We start from the raw sequence: 20,805 nt of genomic DNA, 5'->3' as shown, positions 1-20,805 counted from the left end.
GATGGCGGCGGGTTAGGGGCACGTGATCGGGCGATCAGCTGGCGCGGGTGGGCACGTGACCCGGGTGCGAGCAGAGCCGCCGGGGCTGCAGGTAATGGAGATGGGGAGGGGGGAAGGGGAGGGGGTGGAGGGAGAGAGAGAGGGAGAGAGGGAGGTGGAGAGGGAGAGAGGGAGGGAGGGGGAGAGAGAGGGAGAGAGAGCAAATGAGGGAGAGGAGCGGGTGGGTGGGAGTGACCAAGGAGTTTGGTTAGACGGGGAGGAGGGGGGAAAGGGATAAGAGGTTGGAAGTGATTGAGGGGAGAGACTGAGAAGGGAGAGTGAATGGAGGGTAGGAATGACTGAGTGGAGCGGATGGGGTCGGGGGAGGGGTATAAGCAGAGGGAGTCTTGGAGTGACTGTGCAGGGGGAGTGGATTAACAGGGATTGATGGGCAGAATGGTCTCCTGCATCGGAACAAAGTCTGTTTGCACCCTTGGAGGGCATGTTTACGTGCTGTATGTTTCTATGAATACTGGGAAAGGCAGAAATAGGAGCGAGGAGAAGAGGGAAGGAATAATGGGGGGATGGGGATGGGGGAGGAAGGAACAGTAATGGAGGGATGGGGAGCAGATAGCTCTGTGGAGACGCAAGAGTGCTGATCTGGAATCTTGACGAAGGCAACCAACGGCCCCTGCAGAGGAAGACAAGGCCATCGCCATGGCAGCGTCATCACTCTACACGATGGACCATACGTCAGAGGCGGGCTCAGGACGTTCTGGTTCATCACGACTATCACGTCGATCTGGGTCATCAGCTGCTGCTGCAGCCGCCAAGGCACGTGCTCATGCTGAAGCCGCACGGACACGTGCACAATTTACACAGAAGGAAAATGCCATCAAACTTGATAAAATTAAACTGGAGACGACCCATCAGCTTGACCGGGCCAAATTAGAGGCAGACTTAGATACGTTACATCAGGAAAAGGAGGCAGCCGCGGCTCTGGTTCAAGCCGAAGTACTAGAGGCAGCAGCGGCAGCAGAGCTCGATGAAGAGTTCCCGAGAAAGTCAAACCATGCCACCTCAGTGCAAAGCAGAATGGATCGTACGGGAGTCTCACTTCACTGAGAGGGCTAAAGCAAACGCAGAACGCTTGTGCAAGAGAGAGCCGCCTTTCCAAAATCATTCCGATTCAGCCAATAGGAAGCAGCTCATTCATACACACTCTGCATACCAGGAAGGCATTTCAGCACATCCAAAGCTAACCAAGCTCGAGTCTCCCGACCCCCATCCATATTACTCCAGACATGGAGATGACCTCAGGCAGGCTCACACCCAGCACCCCATCACCAGCCAGACTCTCGAGACATGTTAGACTTTGCTGGATTCTTAGCACGTCGTGAACTCGTTAATACAGGTCTCACAAAGTTCGACGACCGACCAGAGACTTTCAGGGCATGGAAGTCAGCTTTCATCAACGCCATTCACGGCCTAGATCTTACAGCTGGCGAGGAACTGGATTTACTCACAAAATGGTTGGGCAAGGAATCATCAGAGCATGTGAGGAGAATTCGATCTGTCCACGTGTCTGACCCCAGTGCAGCTGTAGAAATGGCTTGGGGTAGGTTAGCTGAGTGTTATGGCGCACCCGAGATGATTGAAAATGCGCTTTTTAAGAAGCTGGACACCTTTCCTAAAATCTCTAACAGAGACTACACTAAGCTTAGAGAACTTGGAGACCTTCTTATGGAGCTACAAGCAGCCAAAGACGATGGATACTTACCGGGACTGGCTTATTTGGATGCCGCAAGGGGAGTAAATCCAATTGTGGAGAAGCTGCCCCATTATCTACAAGAGAGGTGGATTTCTCATGGCATGAATTACAAAGAGGAAAACTATGACTGCTTCCCTCCATTCTGGTATTTCACCAATTTCATCTGCCGTGAGGCAAAAGCGAGGAATGACCCTAGCTTCACCTTCCTCAGCAGTAACCCTACGAAAGGTGACAAATTTACAGCCAGGGACAACAGTCAGAGAATGGCCATTGCTGTTAACAAAATGGAGGTCTTCCCCAAAACACCCTCCTACATAGATCCATCTCCTGAAGAAAATGACCCTGGTAAACACTGTCCTATTCATAATAAGCCTCACCCCTTGAGGAAGTGTCGAGGCTTCCGTATGAAGACACTGGAGGAGCGGAAAGCTTATTTGAAGGACAATGGCATCTGCTTCAGGTGCTGTGCATCTTCTTCTCATTTGGCACGTAATTGCAAAGCTGCGGTTAAGTGTAAAGAGTGCGACAGTGAAAACCACAGCACTGCCCTCCATCCAGGTCCACCCCCAGCAGCTTTTCGAGCATCCAGCCCCTCTACAGGTCATGGCGGGGAGGGAGCCTCGTCTTCATTACCATCCGTGAACAGCGCATGTACAGAGGTCTGTGGCAAAGGTCTTACAGCCCGGTCCTGTTCAAAGATTTGTTTGGTCCAAGTCTATCCAAAGGGTAGACGGGAGAATGCAGTGAAGATGTACGCAATGCTCGACGATCAAAGCAACCGATCGCTAGCAAAGTCAGAGTTTTTTGAGCACTTTCACATCAACAGTAAAGCATCTCCCTACTCATTGAAGACCTGTGCCGGCATCACAGACACAGCCGGGAGAAGAGCTGACGGTTATCAGATCGAGCCTGTCCATGGTGGAGTTAGTCTGTCACTCCCAACACTGATAGAATGTAATGAAATACCGGATAACAGATCTGAGATACCTACACCTGAGGCTGCCCGTTACCACCCACACTTGAAGTTCATTGCCCCAGAAATCCCAGAACTGGATGAGAAAGCTCAAATCCTCCTACTGCTAGGCCGCGACATCTTGAGAGTCCACAAGGTGAGGAAGCGAGTGAACGGGCCTCACGACTCCCCCTTTGGCCTCAAGCTGGACCTGGTGTGGGTTCTAGTAGGTGATGTGTGTTTGGGGAGCTCTCATATGCCAAGTGTGCAATGCTTCAGAACCAGTGTGTTAGAGAATGGCGGGCCTTCAACCTTCACCCCGTGCGAAAACCACATCCATCTCAAAGAGAAGCTGAGCGTCAGAGATGACAAACATGGGTTTCACCATGCCTTCAAAGGTGACTTGACAGGCAAAACAGCCAAAGATCACGCTTCACGATCCGTTCCTGCCTTTCAACTTCAGAATATAAGTTGGCTTACAGGGCCAGATTTCCTCTACAAGCCATCCACATGTCACCTTACCACACAAGCCTCCTTCCAACTGGTAAGTCCAGAGATCGACTCTGAGATTCGCCCTCAGCCCCAAGTCACCACATCTTCCACCAGCGTGAAAGACAGACAACTTGGTTCGGAACACTTTGAGCGTTTCTCCACATGGGACAGTTTGCTGAAGGGAATCGCTTCACTTATCCATGTAGCCCGTTCTTCCAAGTCCTCCGCTGTCAATCGATCACACAGATGCACTGGTTGGCACCAGTCTGAACAACCGCATCCTCAAGAGGAGCTAGTTCAAGCCAAGACTGTAGCCATCCTCTCTGTTCAAAGGTCAGTTTTCCCCGAGGAATACAACGTTCTCATGGAAAAGAGAAACATTCCCAAGAATAGTCCTCTGGCTATGTTGAATCCTGTCCTCGATGAGAATGGACTAATAAGAGTTGGCGGTCGTCTGGCACATGCACAACTGAACAGTGAAGAAAGTAATCCTGTTGTCTTACCAGGCCGCCACCACATCTCCACCTTATTGATACGTCACTATCATAACCGAGTCCAGCACCAGGGACGCCTGTTCACTGAGGGAGCTGTGCGCACCGCGGGATTCTGGCTGATTGGTGGTAAGACATGTGTCAGCAGTGTTCTTCACAAATGCTTCGTATGCAGGAAGCTCCGTGGGAAAAACCAACACCAGGTGATGGCCAACCTACCAGAGGAACGAGTAAGCACATCTCCTCCATTCTCGTATGTCGGCCTGGATGTGTTTGGTCCTTTCACAGTCACCGCACGCATAACTAGAGGAGGGCATGCTCATGGCAAGCGCTGGGCTGTGCTTTTCTCTTGTATGAGCACCAGAGCAGTCCATATTGAAGTTATCGAGATGATGGAGACTTCAAGCTGCATTAATGCTCTCCGAAGGTTCTTTGCTATTCGAGGACCTGCAAGACAGTTGCGCTCTGACTGTGGGACAAACTTCGTAGGAGCTAGCAAAGAACCGGGATTCCACAAGATGGCAAAGGAACCAGTGGTTCAGGAATACCTGAGGGACCACACTTGCACATGGGAATTCAATCCGCCCCATGCCTCCCACATGGGAGGGGCCTGGGAGCGTATGATAGGCATTGTCCGAAGGATACTGGACTCTATGTTGATGTAGGTCAAGTCACAACCTCTCTCTCATGAGGTTCTCTGCACATTCATGGCAGAAATCTCTGCGATATTCAATGCAAGACCATTGATTCCTGTGTTTACCGACCCAGATTCACCCTTGATACTTACCCCAGCCATGCTACTTTCCCAAAAGGTTGGATTACCTCCTCCAATGGGAGTGTTCTCAGAAGGCAACCACTTCAGACAGAAATGGAAATGGGTGCAGAGTCTTGCTGACCAGTTCTGGTATCGCTGGAGACGTGAATATCTTCCCACTCTGCAGACCCGCTGCAAATGGAAGTCAACACAGCCGGATATTCAGAAGGGAGACCTTGTTCTGATGAGAGACGCTCAAGTAGCGCGCAATGAGTGGCCGATGGCACTTGTCTCCGATGTCATTAAAAGTCCAGATGAGAAGGTACGCAAGATACAAATCAAGGTTTCCAAGGAAGGATCGTGCAAGACATACCTCAGACCGGTCACGGAAGTCGTACTTCTGTTGTCAAGGAAAGACCAAGATAGCTAACTAGTTATGACATCTTATAGATGCCAGGCGGGGAGTGTTCTGCCCCAGGCTTTTGAGTTCTTTTAGCACTGTTTTAGCACCACTAGTGGTGATTTGTTTGATCAGGAAGTGGGTCTCTTGTGACCTCTTGTGACCTCAAAGCGTGACCTTAAAGCAGCCATTTTCTCCTCAGGCAGTCCAAGAATCAAACTTGTATATCTGCTGCCATCCTTTCCTTTAAGCTTGTGAAAGCATCATCTGTAAGTTTCTGTGTTATGTAACCCTATATTCTAATTGTATTTGGTGATATTTGTGAGGAGAACGCTTTTGGCAACTTTGGGAGATTTATGCTGTAATTGCTGAAATGTTACATGTGCCTGGATGGTGTGGAGCCGAAATGGGTTGAAACAGAAAGTAGGCCGTTCTGAAAACTACGTTGTATTTAAAGTGCATTATTGTAATTTAATATACGTTTATAGTAATAATTCAGACATTTTGGGTTATTTAAAATTCATGTAGTATGTAGCAGCAAGCCATAGCTACCTTGTCATTACACTTGTTCTAACACTATTGAATCGCTTATGTATTTTGTTGTGTTATTCTACAGTTTCACTCTTGATTCATGAATGCACCTACAATGGCATCTTAATAAAAGGCACAACTAAGATGATCCCTGACTCTTATGCATTTATTGGACGGAGTTTGGCTGGCTGTTAAATTGTGTCGCCACATAATGAGAACAGTACACAGCGTGGTGCCTGATTTCCACATTCAGCAACTGAGATATCGCTAATTGCTTGCACGGTATAAAGGTCATAGTTCTCTCCAAAACTCAAGATAATGAGAATGGAATGAACTGTGGAGGATCACAAAGCACTGATGGAGTCTATTTGGCCCCTGATCTGAGTCGAACGATCCCAGTCAAACTTAGATTGTTTTCCCTGGAACGTCAGAGGTTGAGAGGAGACCCGTTTTTAAGAAAACACAGATGGAATTTAGAGTCCGAACCTTTATCTGAGGGTGAAAATGTCAAAGACTAGAGGGTATAGTTTTAAGGTGAGATGGGCAAAGTTTAAAGGAGATGTGCAGGGCAAGTTATTTTACACAGAGAATGGTGGGTGTTTAAATATTGTCATGTCCCTGCTCAACCACTTCCTCTGGCAGCTCGCTCCATGGGAGGAGTCGGTTTGTGTGCTGGGACTGTAAATCCTGTTGCCTTTGTCGATTGGACACAAGGAACTGCAAATGCTGCTTGACAAAAAAGGACACACAGGGGGACACACACGGGTGGAACTCAGGGGGTCAGGCAGCATGTCTGGAGAACATGGACAGGTGATGTCACCGATACATGTTCTCCCGAGATGCTGCCTGACCCGCTGAGTTGCTCCAGTACTTTGTGTCTTGTCTGCACAACCTGTTCCTCATGATGTGGTTGTGAGTTCCCAACAGTTTCATTATTTCTTGCAGGCTGTTGGTGCCTCCCACAGATAATGCCATCCAATAAGTCGGTCTCGGATGCTCTCATTACCCAGTTCAAGAACTGCCAAATTCTGAGGGATCACAAGTTACAGAGGTGAGTGTGCTGTGTGCTACCTTAATCCCTGCCGTGTTCTAGGGCATTTTGTACAGAACCCCACTGTGTGCATGAGATGGCAATAAGGTTGGGCCCAGCCTTGATGCCTGCTGTAGATATGGAGACTGACGGGCGTCTCATGCACGACAGTGGTGTGGGAAACGCTCAGCAGGTTTAGTTTAGTTTATTGTCACATGTACCGAGGTTCAGTGAGAAGCTTTATGTTATGTGCTATCTAGTCAGCAAAAGACTTTGCATGATTACAATCGAGCCGTCCACAGTGTACAGATACATGATAAAGGGAATAGTGTGGCGGACACGGAGCTGTCCGTCCAAGAATGAGGCAGCACACTGAGTTATCCAACACCACTTTATTCAGTGTGTCGCACCCTCCTTCCCCACTCTCTTATCTTCTGCTCTTGGACTCCTCGTAACCTCTCACGAGCCTCAGGTTATGTACTGTGTGTGGCCCACCACCAGGGGCCGCTACATGACCCCCCTCCCCCGAACCAGAGGCGCAGAAACGGTTGGGCAGCCGGACCAAGGATCCACAACCTTGGCAAAAGCGAAGGTAAGGGGCTTATGGTCGGTAAAAGCAATGAAGTTTCGGCCCTCCAGGAAATACCGAAAATGTCTAACTGCCAGATGTAAAGCAAGCAGCTCCCGGTCGAATATGCTATATTTACATTCCGCCGAAGTGAGCTGGCGGCTGAAAAAGGCAAGAGGTTGCCAGTGTCCGTCACAAAATTGTTCTAGTATGCCACCGACCGCAGAGTCCGAGGCGTCCACGGTTAGTGCCGTAGGGGCGTCGACACGCGGATGCACTAACATCGTCGCCCGAGCCAATGCTTCTTTCGCCCCCTCAAATGCCGCCAAGGTGACGTCGGACCACTGCACGTCCCGCCGCTTGCCTGACAACAGATGGAATAAGGGCCGCAGTATTCTCGCCGCCGCCGGCACAAATCGGTGGTAGAATTGAACCATGCCCACAAACTCCTGCAGGCCCCGCACTGTGGATGGTCGTGGAAACCGGCGAATGGCCTCCACCTTGTCGGGTAAGGGTACCGCGCCATGCCGCGTCACCAAGTGGCCCAGGAAATTGATTGCTCGGAGGCCGAACTGGCATTTAGCCCAAATTCATTGAGGCGACGACACAACAGCCGGAGGTGGGCGCAATGCTCCTGCCGTGAACAACTTGCCACCAGGATGTCATCCTTATAGATGAAAGCGAAATCGAGCCCCCACCCAACGGTGTCCATCAGGCATTGGAATGCCTGCGCGGCGTTTTTAAGGCCGAAGGGCATACGCAGGAATTCAAATAACCCGAAAGGGGTGATGATGGCGGTTTTCGGCACATCCTCCGGTCGCACGGGGATCTGACTAAGTCGATTTTAGAAAAGAACTTGGCCCCAGCCAGATGGGCAGAGAAATCTTGAATGTGTGGGATGGGATACCGATCTGCAATTGTGGCGTCATTTAGGCGGCGGTAGTCACCGCAAGGCCTCCAACCGCCGGACACCTTGGGCACCGTGTGCAGTGGAGAAGCCCATGGGCTGTCCGAGCGTCGAACAATTCCCATGGCTTCCATCTTCTGAAACTCTGCTTTCGCCATCTGCAGTTTGTCGGGGGCCAGTCTGCGGGCGAGGGCATGAAGCGGTGGTCCCGAAGTGAAGATATGGTGTTGAACCCCGTGCTTGGGGTCGGTTGCGCTGAATTTAGGGGTCAGAATTTCTGGGAAATCGGCCAAAATTTGGGCGTAGATGTTATCCACCGCTGCCACCGGGTCGCGGGCTGGCACAGCGGACGCAGGAGGAGGTAAGGGAATTGATTCTAGTGTAGATGCATGGACCAGGCGTTGACCTCGCACATCCACCAGCAGAGATTGCGCCCGGAGGAAATCCACGCCCAACAGTGGCTGGTGTACGTCTGCCACGGTAAATGTCCAGGAAAAGTGGCAAGCACCAAATATCAGGGGAATGGTATGGACGCCATATCTCCGTATGGGGCTCCCATTAGCGGCGGTCAATAAAGGACCCCGATTGCCAGCACATGTGTCCATCCCGGACGGAGGCACCACGCTGATTTCGGCCCCTGTATCCACCAGAAATCTGTGGCCTGACCGCCGATCCCAGGCGTATAGGCGATGGAACTTGCCGACCGCCGTGGTGATTACCGGCGGCTGGCCCCAGCGTTTCCCGGAAACGTTCAAGGGCGTACGGCACTGGCGGGCCGCCGAGCCCCAGCGCTGATGGTAGAAACACCATGCCCCGTCACGGGTTTCTCTGGCACGGTTTTCTCTGGCAGGCTCGGACGGCTCCGTGGAGTCCCTGGCCGGAGTGGATCGAGACCGCCGCATTTTCCCGGACATTGTGGACACTTGGCCGAGCACCCCCATTCTCTGCCACGAGGACACCCACAGCTCGTCGGCACGCTCCCCAAAAGCCTGAGGGTCTTCGAAACTTTCCCCTGCCAGGAGCGTGCGCATATCTTCTGGAAGCTGCTGCTGCAAAAAGGTATATTCAAATAACATGCAGGGCTGGTGGCCGTCCATGAGCGAGAGCATCTCACTCATTAGGGCCGAGGGCTTCCGGTCACCCAGCCCGCCCATGTTGAAAATACGGGCCGCTCGTTCCATCCAACTGAGCCCAAAGGTGCGGAGTAGCAGTGCCTCGAGGCCCTTGTATTTCTCGGCTATCGGTGGATTCTGCAGGTAGGGAAGTATTCGCCCGGCCGTGTCTTGGTCAAGTGCATCGATTACGTAATAGTAACGGGCCTCTTCAGCTTTGATTTTGCGGATGTAAAACTGCCCTTCGGCCTGTTGAAACCATACCCGAGGCTGGGCGCTCCAGAAGGTAGGTAGTCTCAGTGCGACAGCGTCCAGTAAGGCCTGCTCGGTGGTGGTGGTGGGCTTGTCGCTGTCTGCGTATGTCTATTTTGGACGTCAGTAGGTCACCAGATGTGGCGGACACGGAGCTGTCCGTCCAACAATGAGGCAGCACACTGAGTTATCCAACACCACTTTATTCAGTGTGTCGCACCCTCCTTCCCAACTCTCTTATCTTCTGCTCTTGGACTCCTCGTGACCTCTCACGAGCCTCTCACGAGCCTCAGGTTATGTACTGTGTGTGGCCCACCACCAGGGGCCGCTACAATAGCGTTTAATGCAAGGTAAAGTTCGATTAAGTTTTCGGAGCAGAATTAGGCCACTTGGCTCATCATGTCTACTCAGCCATTCACTCATGGCGGATCTATCTTTCCCTCTCAATCCCCTTCACCTGCCTTCGCCCCATAACCCCCGACACCCTTACTAATCAAGAATCTGTCAATTTCCACCATAAAAATACCCATTGACTTGGCCTCCACATCTGTGTGGTAATCCTCTCCACATTCACCAAAACCAGGCCTTTCAATATTCGGTAAGTTTTCAATGAGGTCCCCCCTCTTATCCTTCTAAACCCCAACCAGTACAGGCCCAGTACCATCAAACGCTAATCATATGTTAACCCAATCATTCCTGGGATCATTTTCGTAAACCTCCTCTGGACCCTCTCCAATGCCAGTGCAACCTTCCTCAGATATGGGACCCAAATCTGTGCATAGTAGAAGATAGACACAAAATGCTGGAGTAACTCAGCGGGTCATGCAGCATCTCGGGAGAGAAGGAATGGGTGACATTTCGGGTTGAGACATCTGAAGAAGGGTCTCAACTTCGGGACTTAACATCGCCGGCGCGGCTCGGCCGCGGGACGTTTCAGTGCCCGGTGCGGCTCGGCCGCAGGACGTTTCAGTGCCCGGTGCGGCTCGGCCGCGGGACTTAGCAGCGGCCGCGGGGCCTTCCATCGCCCGGCGCGGCTCGGTCGCTGGACTTAACATCGCCGGCGCGGCTCGGCCGCGGGACGTTTCAGTGCCCGGTGTGGCTCGGCCGCGGGGCCTTCCATCCCCTTGCGGGGGCTGTGTGGGTCGGTCGCCTCGGTAGGGGTCGAGCTGCCTGTCCGTGGGCGCGGGGGAAAGAGAGTGGAAGTTTTGTTGCCTTCCATCACAGTGAGGGGGTGTTTGGAGTCACTGTGATGGATGTTTGTGTTGGGGTCGTGTGTCCTGTGTTCTTTTCTTTTTTGCTGTGTCTTGTGACTGCTGAAATTTCGTTCGGTATTTATACCGAATGACAATAAAGTACTGTTATTATACTGTTATAGAAGATAATTCAAGGGTCTCCAATGAGGTCGATGGTAGCCCTGGACTGCTCTCTTGTCGTTGGTAGGATGGTTCAGAGAGCGCACACAGCCCTGATTCCCTCCACCTCTACCCCATTGCGAACATTGGACTTTGTCTATAGAATGGATGCGCTACAATGCTGAGAACTATATTCTGCAGAAAGATGCAAAATGCTGGAGTAATTTAATAGACAGATTGTTAGACAAAGGCCAGAGATTAATTTGTTTGTAAGAACTATAGTCTGCATACTGAATCTACCCCAAGCTCTGCACATTGTGAATATGACTTGATTTTATTTATGTGTAGAATCTGATGTGATAGCATGCAAAACAAAACTTTTCACTGCACTTGTCACGGTACACATGACAATAATGAACGCAAACCTTGTGTTTGTTTTCAGAGAGGATCTGTGGGTCAGAGAGGGGAAGATCCTGAACCCAGAGAAGTTGTTTTTCGATGAAAAGGGATTCGCTGATGTTCAGATCGACTGCAAGGGCAGCATCGTTGCCCCGGGATTCATTGACACCCAGATCAACGGTGAGCGAGCCGTCGACCGTGCCTCGGGAGAGCAGTATCATTTTAGTTTTGGAAGGAACTGAAGATGCTGGTTTATACCGAGGATAGACACAAAATTCTGGAGTATCTCAGCGGGTCAGGTAGCATCTCTGGGGAAAAAGAATAGGTGACATTTCTGGTCGGAACCCCTCATCAATCTGAAGAAGGGTTATGATCTGCTGATTTACTCCAGCATTTTGTATCTGTCTTAGTTTTAGTTTACTGTAGTTTAGTTTATTGTCACATGTACCGAGGTACAGCGAAAATGTTTTTTGTTGCTTGCTAACCAGTCCGCGGAAAGCCTGCACATAATTACAATTGAACCATGCACATTGTACAGTTACATGAAAAAGGGAATAACATTAAGTGCAAGGTAAAGTCTGATTAAAGATGGTCCGAGGGTCTTCAGTGAGGTAGATGGTAGGTGAGGACTGTTCTCTGGTTGTTGGTAGGATGGATCAAAGGATCAAAGAGCACACACAGCCCTGATTCTGCACTGACCTCCCACCCTCGCGATCCAGCACCTCACCCGTTGTTCTCTGGAACACCGATGGTTGCGGGGAGACCTGATACAAGTATCTAAAATTACTAGAGGCATAAATAGGATAGACAGTCAGTACCTTTATCCCAGGGTGGAAATGTCAAAGCTGAGAGGGCACAGCTTTAAGGTGAGAGGGACAACGTTTAAGATGTGGGGAGGGGAATTATTTTTACGCAGAATGGTGATGCCTGGAACGCGTTGCCAGTGCTGGTGAAGGAGAAGATACCATGGTGGCATTTAAGAGACTTTTAGATTGGCACATAAGGCTGATAAGAGTTGGTCTTGGCATCATGTTTGTGGGGAGGTGGGGCGGCTTTGGTGGGTGCGGGGTATTGCTGAGGCGAGAGGCGTAGTTCCCCAGTTGACCCCCTCCCCCCCCCCTCACTTCTGCTTTGACCTCGGCCAGTGTTGGGGGACGGAGGGGGGTTTTGAGCGGGGAGGTGGTATTGGGTGGGTGAGGGGCATTGCAGGGTGCGGGGTGTGAGGGGCATTGCAGGGTGTGGGGTGTGAGGGGCATTGCAGGGTGTGGGGTGTGAGGGGCATTGCAGGGTGCGGGGTGTGAGGGGCATTGCAGGGTGTGAGGGGCATTGCAGGGTGTGAGGGGCATTGCTGGGTGTGAGGGGCATTGCTGGGTGTGAGGGGCATTGCTGGGTGTGAGGGGCATTGCAGGGTGCGGGGTGTGAGGGGCATTGCAGGGTGTGAGGGGCATTGCAGGGTGTGAGGGGCATTGCAGGGTGTGAGGGGCATTGCAGGGTGTGGGGTGTGAGGGGCATTGCAGGGTGCGGGATGTGAGGGGCATTGCAGGGTGTGAGGGGCATTGCAGGGTGTGAGGGGCATTGCTGGGTCGGTGGGGGGAGATGTGGTCCCCTGCCTGACCGCTCCCCTCTCTCTGCTCCAGGCGGCTACGGCTTTGACTTCTCCTCAGGCACGGACAGTGTGAAGCTCGGTGTCTCTTCCGTGGCCAGGAAGCTGCTCTCCACTGGCGTCACCTCCTTCTGCCCCACCCTCATCACCTCACCCCCCTCTGTCTACCACCAGGTGGGTGATGGGGCCACAAGCCCATCTTGAGGGGGGAGGAGGGGAGGGTGAGGGAAATGCGGAGGGCGAGGTGAGGAGGGGCGGAGAGGGGAGAGGGAAGGGGGGGGGTGAGGGAGGGCAGTAGGGGGGATGGAGGGGGAGGGAGGGAGGGGGAAGGGTAGGGTAGGGGGGTAGGGGCAGGGGTGCAGCGGGGTTTGTAGAAGATGGAAGGTGGGAGGGACGGGGGGGCAGAGATGATTCGAGGGAGGTTCAGAGGGGCAGGGGAGGTTGGAGGGGGGGGTCGAAGAGAAGGGGAGGGCAGAGGATTGGAGGGATGGTCAGAGTAGAGAGGGGCGGAGATTGGCGGGTCAGTGGGAGGATGGGGAGGAGGGATGGCCAGGGTTGGTGGGGAAGGAGGGAAGGTGCAGGCGGAGGGGAGGAGGTGGGATTGTGGTGAAGCTCAGTGGGAGGTGGGGTCGGACATTGGTGGTCGTGTCTCTGGAGATCTGACCTTAATCAACGTCCAATCAAACTCCGCCTCACAGGTGATTCCTCAGGTCGAGGTGCAGAATGGAGGGCCCGAGGGAGCGGGGGTTCTGGGTGAGTGCCGAGGGTGGGGGAGTGCGTGTCGGAGGGGGGGGGAGGGGGTAGGGGGGGTGGGGGGGGGAGGGGGTAGGGGGGGTGGGGGGGGGAGGGGGTGGGGGGGGTGGGCGGGGGAGGGGAGGGGGGTGGGCGGGGGAGGGGAGGGGGGGTGGGGGAGGGGAGGGGGGTGGGGAGGGGGGGGTGGGTGGGGGAGGGGGGGGGTGGGGGAGGGGGGGTGGTGGGTGGGGGAGGGGAGGGGGTGGATGGGGGAGGGGTGTGGGAGGGGTGAGGGAGATGGGTGGGGGAGGGGTGAGGGAGGTGTGGGGAGGGGTGTGTGTGGGGGGTGGGTGTTGTTGGGGGGGAGGGATGTTGTTGGGGGTGGGGGAGGGGTGTTGGTGGGGGAGGGGTGTTGGTGGGGGAGGGGTGTTGTTGGGGGAGGGGTGTTGTTGGGGGAGGAGTGTGGGGGGGGGGGGTTGTGGGGAGGGGGGGGTAAGGGAGTGAGTGGTGCCACTGGAGGTGGCGAGTCTGATCTGTGTGATGGACTGGGCGAGTCTTCCAGAGCTTCAAGTTCCCTGACGTTAATATCGCCAACACCCTGTCATGGACCAACGACATCAGTGCGACAGCCAAGAAGGCAGCAACACCTCTACTTCCTCAGGAGACTGAGGAAATGTGGCTTGTATTCCGTGACCTTTACAATCTTCTACAGATGCGCAGTACAACGCGTACTGTTGGGGTGCATCACAGCCCGGTTAGGGAACAGCTCTGTCCAAGACCACAAGAAATCACTGAATTGTAGATGTAGCCCAGTCCATCACACAGATCAGACTCGCCACCACTGACTCCATCTAAACTTCACGCTGCTTCGGGAAAGCAGCCAACATAATCAAAGGCATGTCGCAGTCCAGTCATCCTTTCTCCCCGCTCCCGTCGAGCAGAAGGTACAGAAGCTTGAAAGTGCATGCCACCACACTCAGGAACAGCTGCTTCCCCTCTGTTATCAGGCTTCTAAATAGTCCTTCCATAAGCCAGGGTACTGTCCGATTCACCTCTACCCCAATACAGACATTGGATTTTGTCTCTGGAACTGATGCGCTTCAATGCTGAGAACCATATTCTGCACTCTGTATCTTCCTCTTTGCTCTACCTGTTGTACTTGAGTTGGACTTGATAGTATTTATGTATAGTATTAGTTTAGTTTATTGTCATGTGTATCGAGGTACAGCTTTTTGTTGCGTGCTATCCAGTCAGCGGATAGACTGCACCTGATTACAATCAAGCCGTGTACAGATACAGGGCAAAGAGAATAACATTTAGTGCAAGATAAAGTCCGATTAAAGAGAGTCCGAGGGTTTCCAATGGGGAGATGGGAGGTCAGGCCCACACTAGGATAGTTCAGTTGCCTGATAACAGCAGGGAAGAAACTGTCCCCTGAATCTGCCCGTGTGTGTTTTCACACTCTGTACCATTTGCCTGATGGGAGAGGGGAGAAGAGGGAACGTCAGATTGGATAGCATGCAAACAAAGCTTTTTGCTGTAGATCGGTGCATGTCAGGGTGATACACTGACCCTGAGGGTGGTGCTCTCTGCCTTGATGTCCCAGGGCTGCACCTGGAGGGGCCGTTCATCAGCCGGGAGAAGAAGGGGGCCCACCCTGAGCAGCACCTGCGCACGTTTGCTCAGCGGGGCTTCCCCGACCTGCTGGACACCTACGGCTCCCTGGACAACGTCATCATCGTCACCCTGGCCCCCGAGCTCCAGCACAGCGGCCCCGTCATCCAGGAGCTGGTGCAGCGCGGAATCCACGTCTCCCTGGGTAAGGGGAGAGGGGCAGGGTCTGGGGTCAGTCTGACCAGCCCCTCACTGGTGGGTACGGTCTCCCTGGGTAAGGGGAGTATACTGCAGCCGGGGAGAGGGGCAGGGTCTGGGGTCAGTCTGACCAGCCCCTCACTGGTGGGTACGGTCTCCCTGGGTAAGGGGAGTATACTGCAGCCGGGGAGAGGGGCAGTAGATGCTTCTCATAATGTGCAAACATTTTAGTATTCTTGAATGTACACCATAAGACAAAGGAGCAGAATTAAGCCTTTCAACCATTGATTCTACTCCGCCATTTAATCATAGAAACATAGAAAATAGGTGCAGGAGTAGGCCATTCGGCCCTTCGAGCCTGCACCGCCGTTCAACATGATCATCCAACTCAGTATCCCATACCTGCCTTCTCTCCATACCCCCTGATCCCTTCAGCCACAAGGGCCACATCTAACTCCCTCATTAAATATAGCCAATGAACTGGCCTCAACTACCTTCTGTGGCAGAGAATTCCACAGATTCACCACTCTCTGTGTGAAAAAAAACTTTCTCATCTCGGTCCTAAAAGACTTCCCCCTTATCCTTGAACTGTGACCCCTTGTTCTGGACTTCCCCAACATTGGGAACAATCTTCCTGCATCTAGCCTGTCCAACTCCTTAAGAATTTTGTAAGTTTCTATAAGATCCCCCTTCAATCTTCTAAATTCCAGCGAGTACAAGCCGAGTCTATCCAGTCTTTCTTCATATGAAAGTCCTGCCATCCCAGGAATCAATCTGGTGAACCTTCTCTGTACTCCCTCTATGGCAAGAATGTCTTTCCTCAGATTAGGAGACCAAAACTGTACACAATACTCCAGGTGTGGTCTCACCAATGCCCTGTACAACTGCAGCAGAACCTCCCTGCTCCTATACTCAAATCCGCTCGCTATGAATGCCAACATACCATTCGCTTTCTTCACTGCCTGCTGCACCTGCATGCCTACTTTCAATGACTGGTGTACCACGACACCCAGGTCTCGTTGCATCTCCCCTTCTCCTAATCGGCCACCATTCAGATAATAGTCTGCTTTCCTGTTCTTGCCACCAAAGTGGATAACCTCACATTTATCCACATTATACTGCATCTGCCATGCATTTGCCCACTCACCTAACCTATCCAAGTCACGTTGCAGCCTCCTAGCATCCTCCTCACAGCTAACACTGCCCCCCCAGCTTCGTGTCATCCGCAAACTTGGAGATGTTGCATTCAATTCCCTCGTCCAAATCATTAATATATATTGTAAATAGCTGGGGTCCCAGCACTGAGCCTTGTGGTACCCCACTAGTCACTGCCTGCCATTCTGAAAAGGACCCGTTTATTCCTACTCTTTGCTTCCTGTCTGCCAGCCATGCTGTTCTCTATCCACATCAATACTGATTGATGGTTGATGGTTGATCTATCAATCATGGTTGATCTATCTTTCCCTCTCAACCCCATTCTCCTATCTTCTCCACATAACCCCTGACACCCATACTAATTAAGCATATGTCAATCCCCGCCTTAAAAATGCCAATGACTTGACCTCCACTGCTGTCTGTGGCAATGAATCCCACAGATTCACCACCCCCCCGTCCTGAACCCCGGAGTGGGAGGGACTGCCTGTGGGGGTGTGAGTGGCAGTGACGGCCGGTGTTTCTTGTGACAGGGCATTCGGTGGCGGACCTGGTACAGGCAGAGACAGCCGTCAGCCACGGGGCCACCTTCATCACCCACCTGTTCAACGCCATGCTGCCGGTGAGTCAGGGAGGAGGGACGGGGTAGATGGAAGGGGTGGATGGAAGGGGTAGATGGAAGGTTTGTGGTGAAGGGTAAGAGGGAGGGGGAGGTGCACGGGAGGAAGATATTGATGACGGGGAGGGAAGTGGGGGAGGGGAAGGGTGAATGGAAGCGGCAGGGAGGAAAGGGAGGGGGAGAGGCGGGGGAGGGCAGGAAGGGGTGGGCAGGGAAGGGAATGTCTGGTGAGTGAGATGGACAAGGGGGGAGGGGGGTTAATGTGAGGCAGGGTCTACAGAGGTGAAGAGTTCGTGAGTTAGGGCCGGGTGAAGCTCCCTCAGTTGCAGGTAGTTCAGCTCGGCCCTGCTCTCTGACCTTTTTCTCCCCCCCCCCCCCCCGACCTTTCCCCCCAGTTTCACCACCGGGATCCGGGCATTGTGGGTCTGCTGACCAGTGACCGCATCCCCTCCGGCCGCCGCGTCTTCTATGGGATGATCGCCGACGGCATCCACACCAACCCAGCCGCACTGCGCCTCGCCTTCCGAGCCCACCCCCAAGGTACCACCCCCCCACCCGGCATCGCCTTCCGAGCCCACCCCCAAGGTACCACCCTCCCCCCCCCCCCCCCCGTCTCTGAGGCACGCCTCACCCTGTCCCCCACCCCCCACCGGACAGGGCCCGCCATTCCGAAGGTGCCCTCCCCCTCCCCACATTGGGTATCACCCTTCCACCCCCACTGGGACCCTCCCCATCCATCCCCACCACTGGGACCTTCCCCATCCATCCCCACCACTGGGACCCTCCCCATCCATCCCCACCACTGGGACCCTCCCCATCCATCCCCACCATTGGGACATTCCCCATCCACCAACCCCCCCCCCCATGGGACCCTGCTCATCTTTCCCCTCGGATCCCCCCTCCTCCGCCCCCTTCCCTGCTGTGTTTCCTCCCCAATCCTCTCCTGTGGTTCCTGTCCCCTGGACCCACCCTCTTCCTGCCGGGACCCTACCCCTCCTCTCCGGACATTTCCCCTCGCACCCCTCCCCGCCTGTCCTACATCTCCCCCCCCCCCCCCTCACCACGGACCAGCAGCCCCCACATCAGACGCACACATTCCATGTGCTCATCTTCATCAATCCCCACACGTACCACAGCTGCTCTGCTGGTTGTAGTTGTCAATATCTGGGACGTATCTGTCGTTGTCACCATATAAATCCATATCAGAAGAAAGTCCAAGCAGTTGTCCCCTGATCCGTCGTCCCCCTCGCTGTGTCGCCGTACCGGCCAGTGAGGATGTCTCCCTGATCCTCCCCCTCCCTTCCTCCGGCCCGTCCCCCCTCTCTGGTGCCCTGGGTGTGACGATGACCCCTGACCCTCCGGCCTGCCGCCCCCAGTCCGGTTCCTGGTCGGTGAGGATGATCCCTGACCCCCACCCCCCTCACACAGGTCTGGTGCTGGTGAGTGATGGCATCGCCGCTCTGGGACTGCCCCCTGGCCGCCACTGCCTGGGTCAGCAGGAGGGTCGTCATCCAGGGGCTGCGGGCTCACCTGGCAGGTAGGTGGGAGCTCTGTGGGGGGGGGGGGTGGAGCTCTGTGGGGGGGAAGGGGAGCTCTGGGGGGGGGGGGGAAGGGGAGCTCTGTGGGGGGGGGAGCTCTGTGAAGGGGGAGCTCTGTGGGGGGGGGAGGGGGAGCTCTGTGGGGGTGAGGGGGAGCTCTGTGGGGGGGAGGGGGAGCTCTGTGGGAGGGGGAGCTCTGCGGGGGGGAGGGGGAGCTCTGGGGGGGGAAGGGGAGCTCTGTGGGGGGGAAGGGGAGCTCGGGGGGAACTCTGGGGGGGAACTCTGTGGGGGGGAAACTCTGTGGGGGGGAGGGGGAGCTCTGTGGGAGGGGGAGCTCTGGGGGGGAGCTCTGTGGGGGGAGGGGGAGCTCTGTGGGGGGGGAGCTCTGTGGGGGGGGGGAGGGGGAGCTCTGTGGGGGGGGGGAGCTCTGTGGGGGGAGGGGGAGCTCTGTCTGGGGGGGAGGGAGTGCCTTGGACAGGGAGTGGGGTTGGGGTGGAGGTGGGTGGGCGGAGGTGATCGGGGTCACCCCTGGATGCAGTGGGAGGGAGGTGGGTGGGTGGGGGTGATCTGGACCACCCCAGGGTGGGAAGGAGGTTACATCACTAAATCTGGAGCACTCATGGGTGGGGTGGGTGGGTGGGTTTGCGTGGAGCTGGGGGTGATCAGGAGCCCCCTTGGGTGGGTAGGCAAGTGGGAGTGGCTGGGTCGGAGGTGGGTGGGCGGGGATGGTGGGGGTGGGTGGGTGGGGGTGGGGGTTGACCTGGGCTGGCATTGACCCCTGCCCCTCTTCCCTCTCCCCAGGGACACAGACACTGAGCGGGAGCATCGCCACATGGACATGTGTGTGAGACACCTGAACCAGGTGACAGGTGGGTTGGCTGGAGGGGGTAACCCCATGGTTGGACCTCAGGAGGACGTGTGTGGGGAGCGGGGGCAGGAGGAGGTGCCGTTTGTGGGAGGTGGGGGTGGGCTGAGGGAAGGGGGGCAGGAGGAGCTGTGTGTGGGAGGGTGGGGGGAGAGGAGGTGGTGCCTTGGAGCATGGCTTGGGGGGGTTAGTGGGCAGGTAACCCCCATGGCTGGTTTGGGGGGGGGGGGTGTTTAAGTGCTGGTGTAACCCAGTGGGTCAGGCAGCATCTGTGGAGAACATGGTTAGGTGACATCTCAGGTCAGGACACTTCTCCAGAATCAAGAGGGGTCCAACCTGAAACATCGCCTGTTCCTTTTCCTCCACAGATCCTGCCCGACCTGCTGAGTCCAGCACAGTCTGCCTGTCCCTGGTGAGGGGCAGTGTGGCTGCAGTGGCGAGGCTGCCCCACCGAGGGCGGCCATGCTCCACGTCAGACAGACCCTGGTCCCCGACTCCTCTCCTGTCAGGAGGTTCGATTCCCAGCGCGGTCATGTTTATGGTTAAACATCATCTGTAAATTGCCCCAAATGTGTTGCGAGTGGATGGGGAAAGTGGGATAACATATAACTAGTGTGAACGAGTGACATTGGTCGGCGGGGGCCAAAGGGCTTGTTTCCGTGCTGTGTCTTATAATCAAAGTGAGCTGTGTTCTTGGCTGCAGATTGTTCGGTGGAGGCGGCTCTGGAGGCAGCTTCGCTGCACCCTGCGCAGCTGCTGGGCATCGAGAGCAGCAAGGGAGCGCTGAACTACGGCTCAGATGCAGGTGAGACAGCAGACCCCAGCCCTGGGGGAATTATTGGACCCACATACCTACCCTCGTTCCCCCTCCACCTTCCTTCTCCACCCTTGTCATCATTCCCCTCCAGCCTCACCCTTTCCAAATCTCCCTTACTCCCATAAACCTTCCCCTCCACTGCCGTTGCACCCCCCCCCCCCACCTCCTGCACCCCATTGCCTTTCTCCCAAACCCCTCCCTCTCTCTCCTCTCCCCAATATCCTCTCCCCCTCTCTCCCTATCTCCTCTCCTCCTCTCTCCCCTCCCCCTCTCTCCCCTACCTCTCTCCCGGCCTACTCTCCTCTACCTCTGCCCTCCCCAACCTCTCCCCATCTCTCCTCCCCCTGCCTTCTCTCCCCGACCTCACCCCCTCTCTCCTCTCCCCCTCTGTCCTCTCTCCAACCTCCCCCCCTCTCTCCTCTCCGCCTGCCTTTTCTCCCCTACCTCTCCCCCTCTCTCCTCTCCTCCTCCTCTCTCCTCTCCCCCTCTCTCCTCTCCCCCTCTCTCCTCTCCCCCTCTCTCCTCTCCCCCTCTCTCCTCTCCCCCCTCTCTCCTCTCCCCCTCTCTCCTCTCCCCTCTCTCCTCTCCCCCTCTTTCCTCTCCCCCTCTCTCCTCTCCCCCTCTCTCCTCTCCCCCTCTCTCCTCTCCCCCTCTCTCCTCTCCCCCTCTCTCTCTCC

The 20,805-nt window shown here is 54.9% G+C and overlaps 2 protein-coding genes across 2 annotated transcripts in view; both read left to right on the top strand.

Moving 5' to 3' along the window:
- Positions 1 to 12: 12 nt before the first annotated feature.
- The window catches only part of amdhd2 (amidohydrolase domain containing 2), a 21,317-nt gene continuing 524 nt past the window's right edge, over positions 13 to 20,805 (top strand). The window contains 13 exon segments of the mRNA XM_078418391.1: positions 13 to 91; positions 6,316 to 6,421; positions 11,034 to 11,170; positions 12,628 to 12,767; positions 13,292 to 13,346; positions 14,932 to 15,144; positions 16,823 to 16,911; positions 17,304 to 17,448; positions 18,337 to 18,410; positions 18,412 to 18,445; positions 19,248 to 19,274; positions 19,277 to 19,315; positions 20,015 to 20,116. Coding sequence (XP_078274517.1) covers positions 6,339 to 6,421; positions 11,034 to 11,170; positions 12,628 to 12,767; positions 13,292 to 13,346; positions 14,932 to 15,144; positions 16,823 to 16,911; positions 17,304 to 17,448; positions 18,337 to 18,410; positions 18,412 to 18,445; positions 19,248 to 19,274; positions 19,277 to 19,315; positions 20,015 to 20,116 — 1,138 coding nt within the window. The 5' untranslated portion in view covers positions 13 to 91; positions 6,316 to 6,338.
- Positions 606 to 5,518, top strand: LOC144604016 (uncharacterized). The gene has a single exon (XM_078418021.1). It carries the CDS (start codon positions 1,345 to 1,347, stop codon positions 4,348 to 4,350), a length of 3,006 nt encoding a protein of 1,001 aa, XP_078274147.1. The 5' UTR covers positions 606 to 1,344; the 3' UTR covers positions 4,351 to 5,518.

The sequence above is a fragment of the Rhinoraja longicauda genome, chromosome 21 (assembly GCF_053455715.1).
Source record: "Rhinoraja longicauda isolate Sanriku21f chromosome 21, sRhiLon1.1, whole genome shotgun sequence".
NCBI lineage: Eukaryota > Metazoa > Chordata > Chondrichthyes > Rajiformes > Arhynchobatidae > Rhinoraja > Rhinoraja longicauda.
This window is presented reverse-complemented; position numbering and strand designations above follow the sequence as displayed.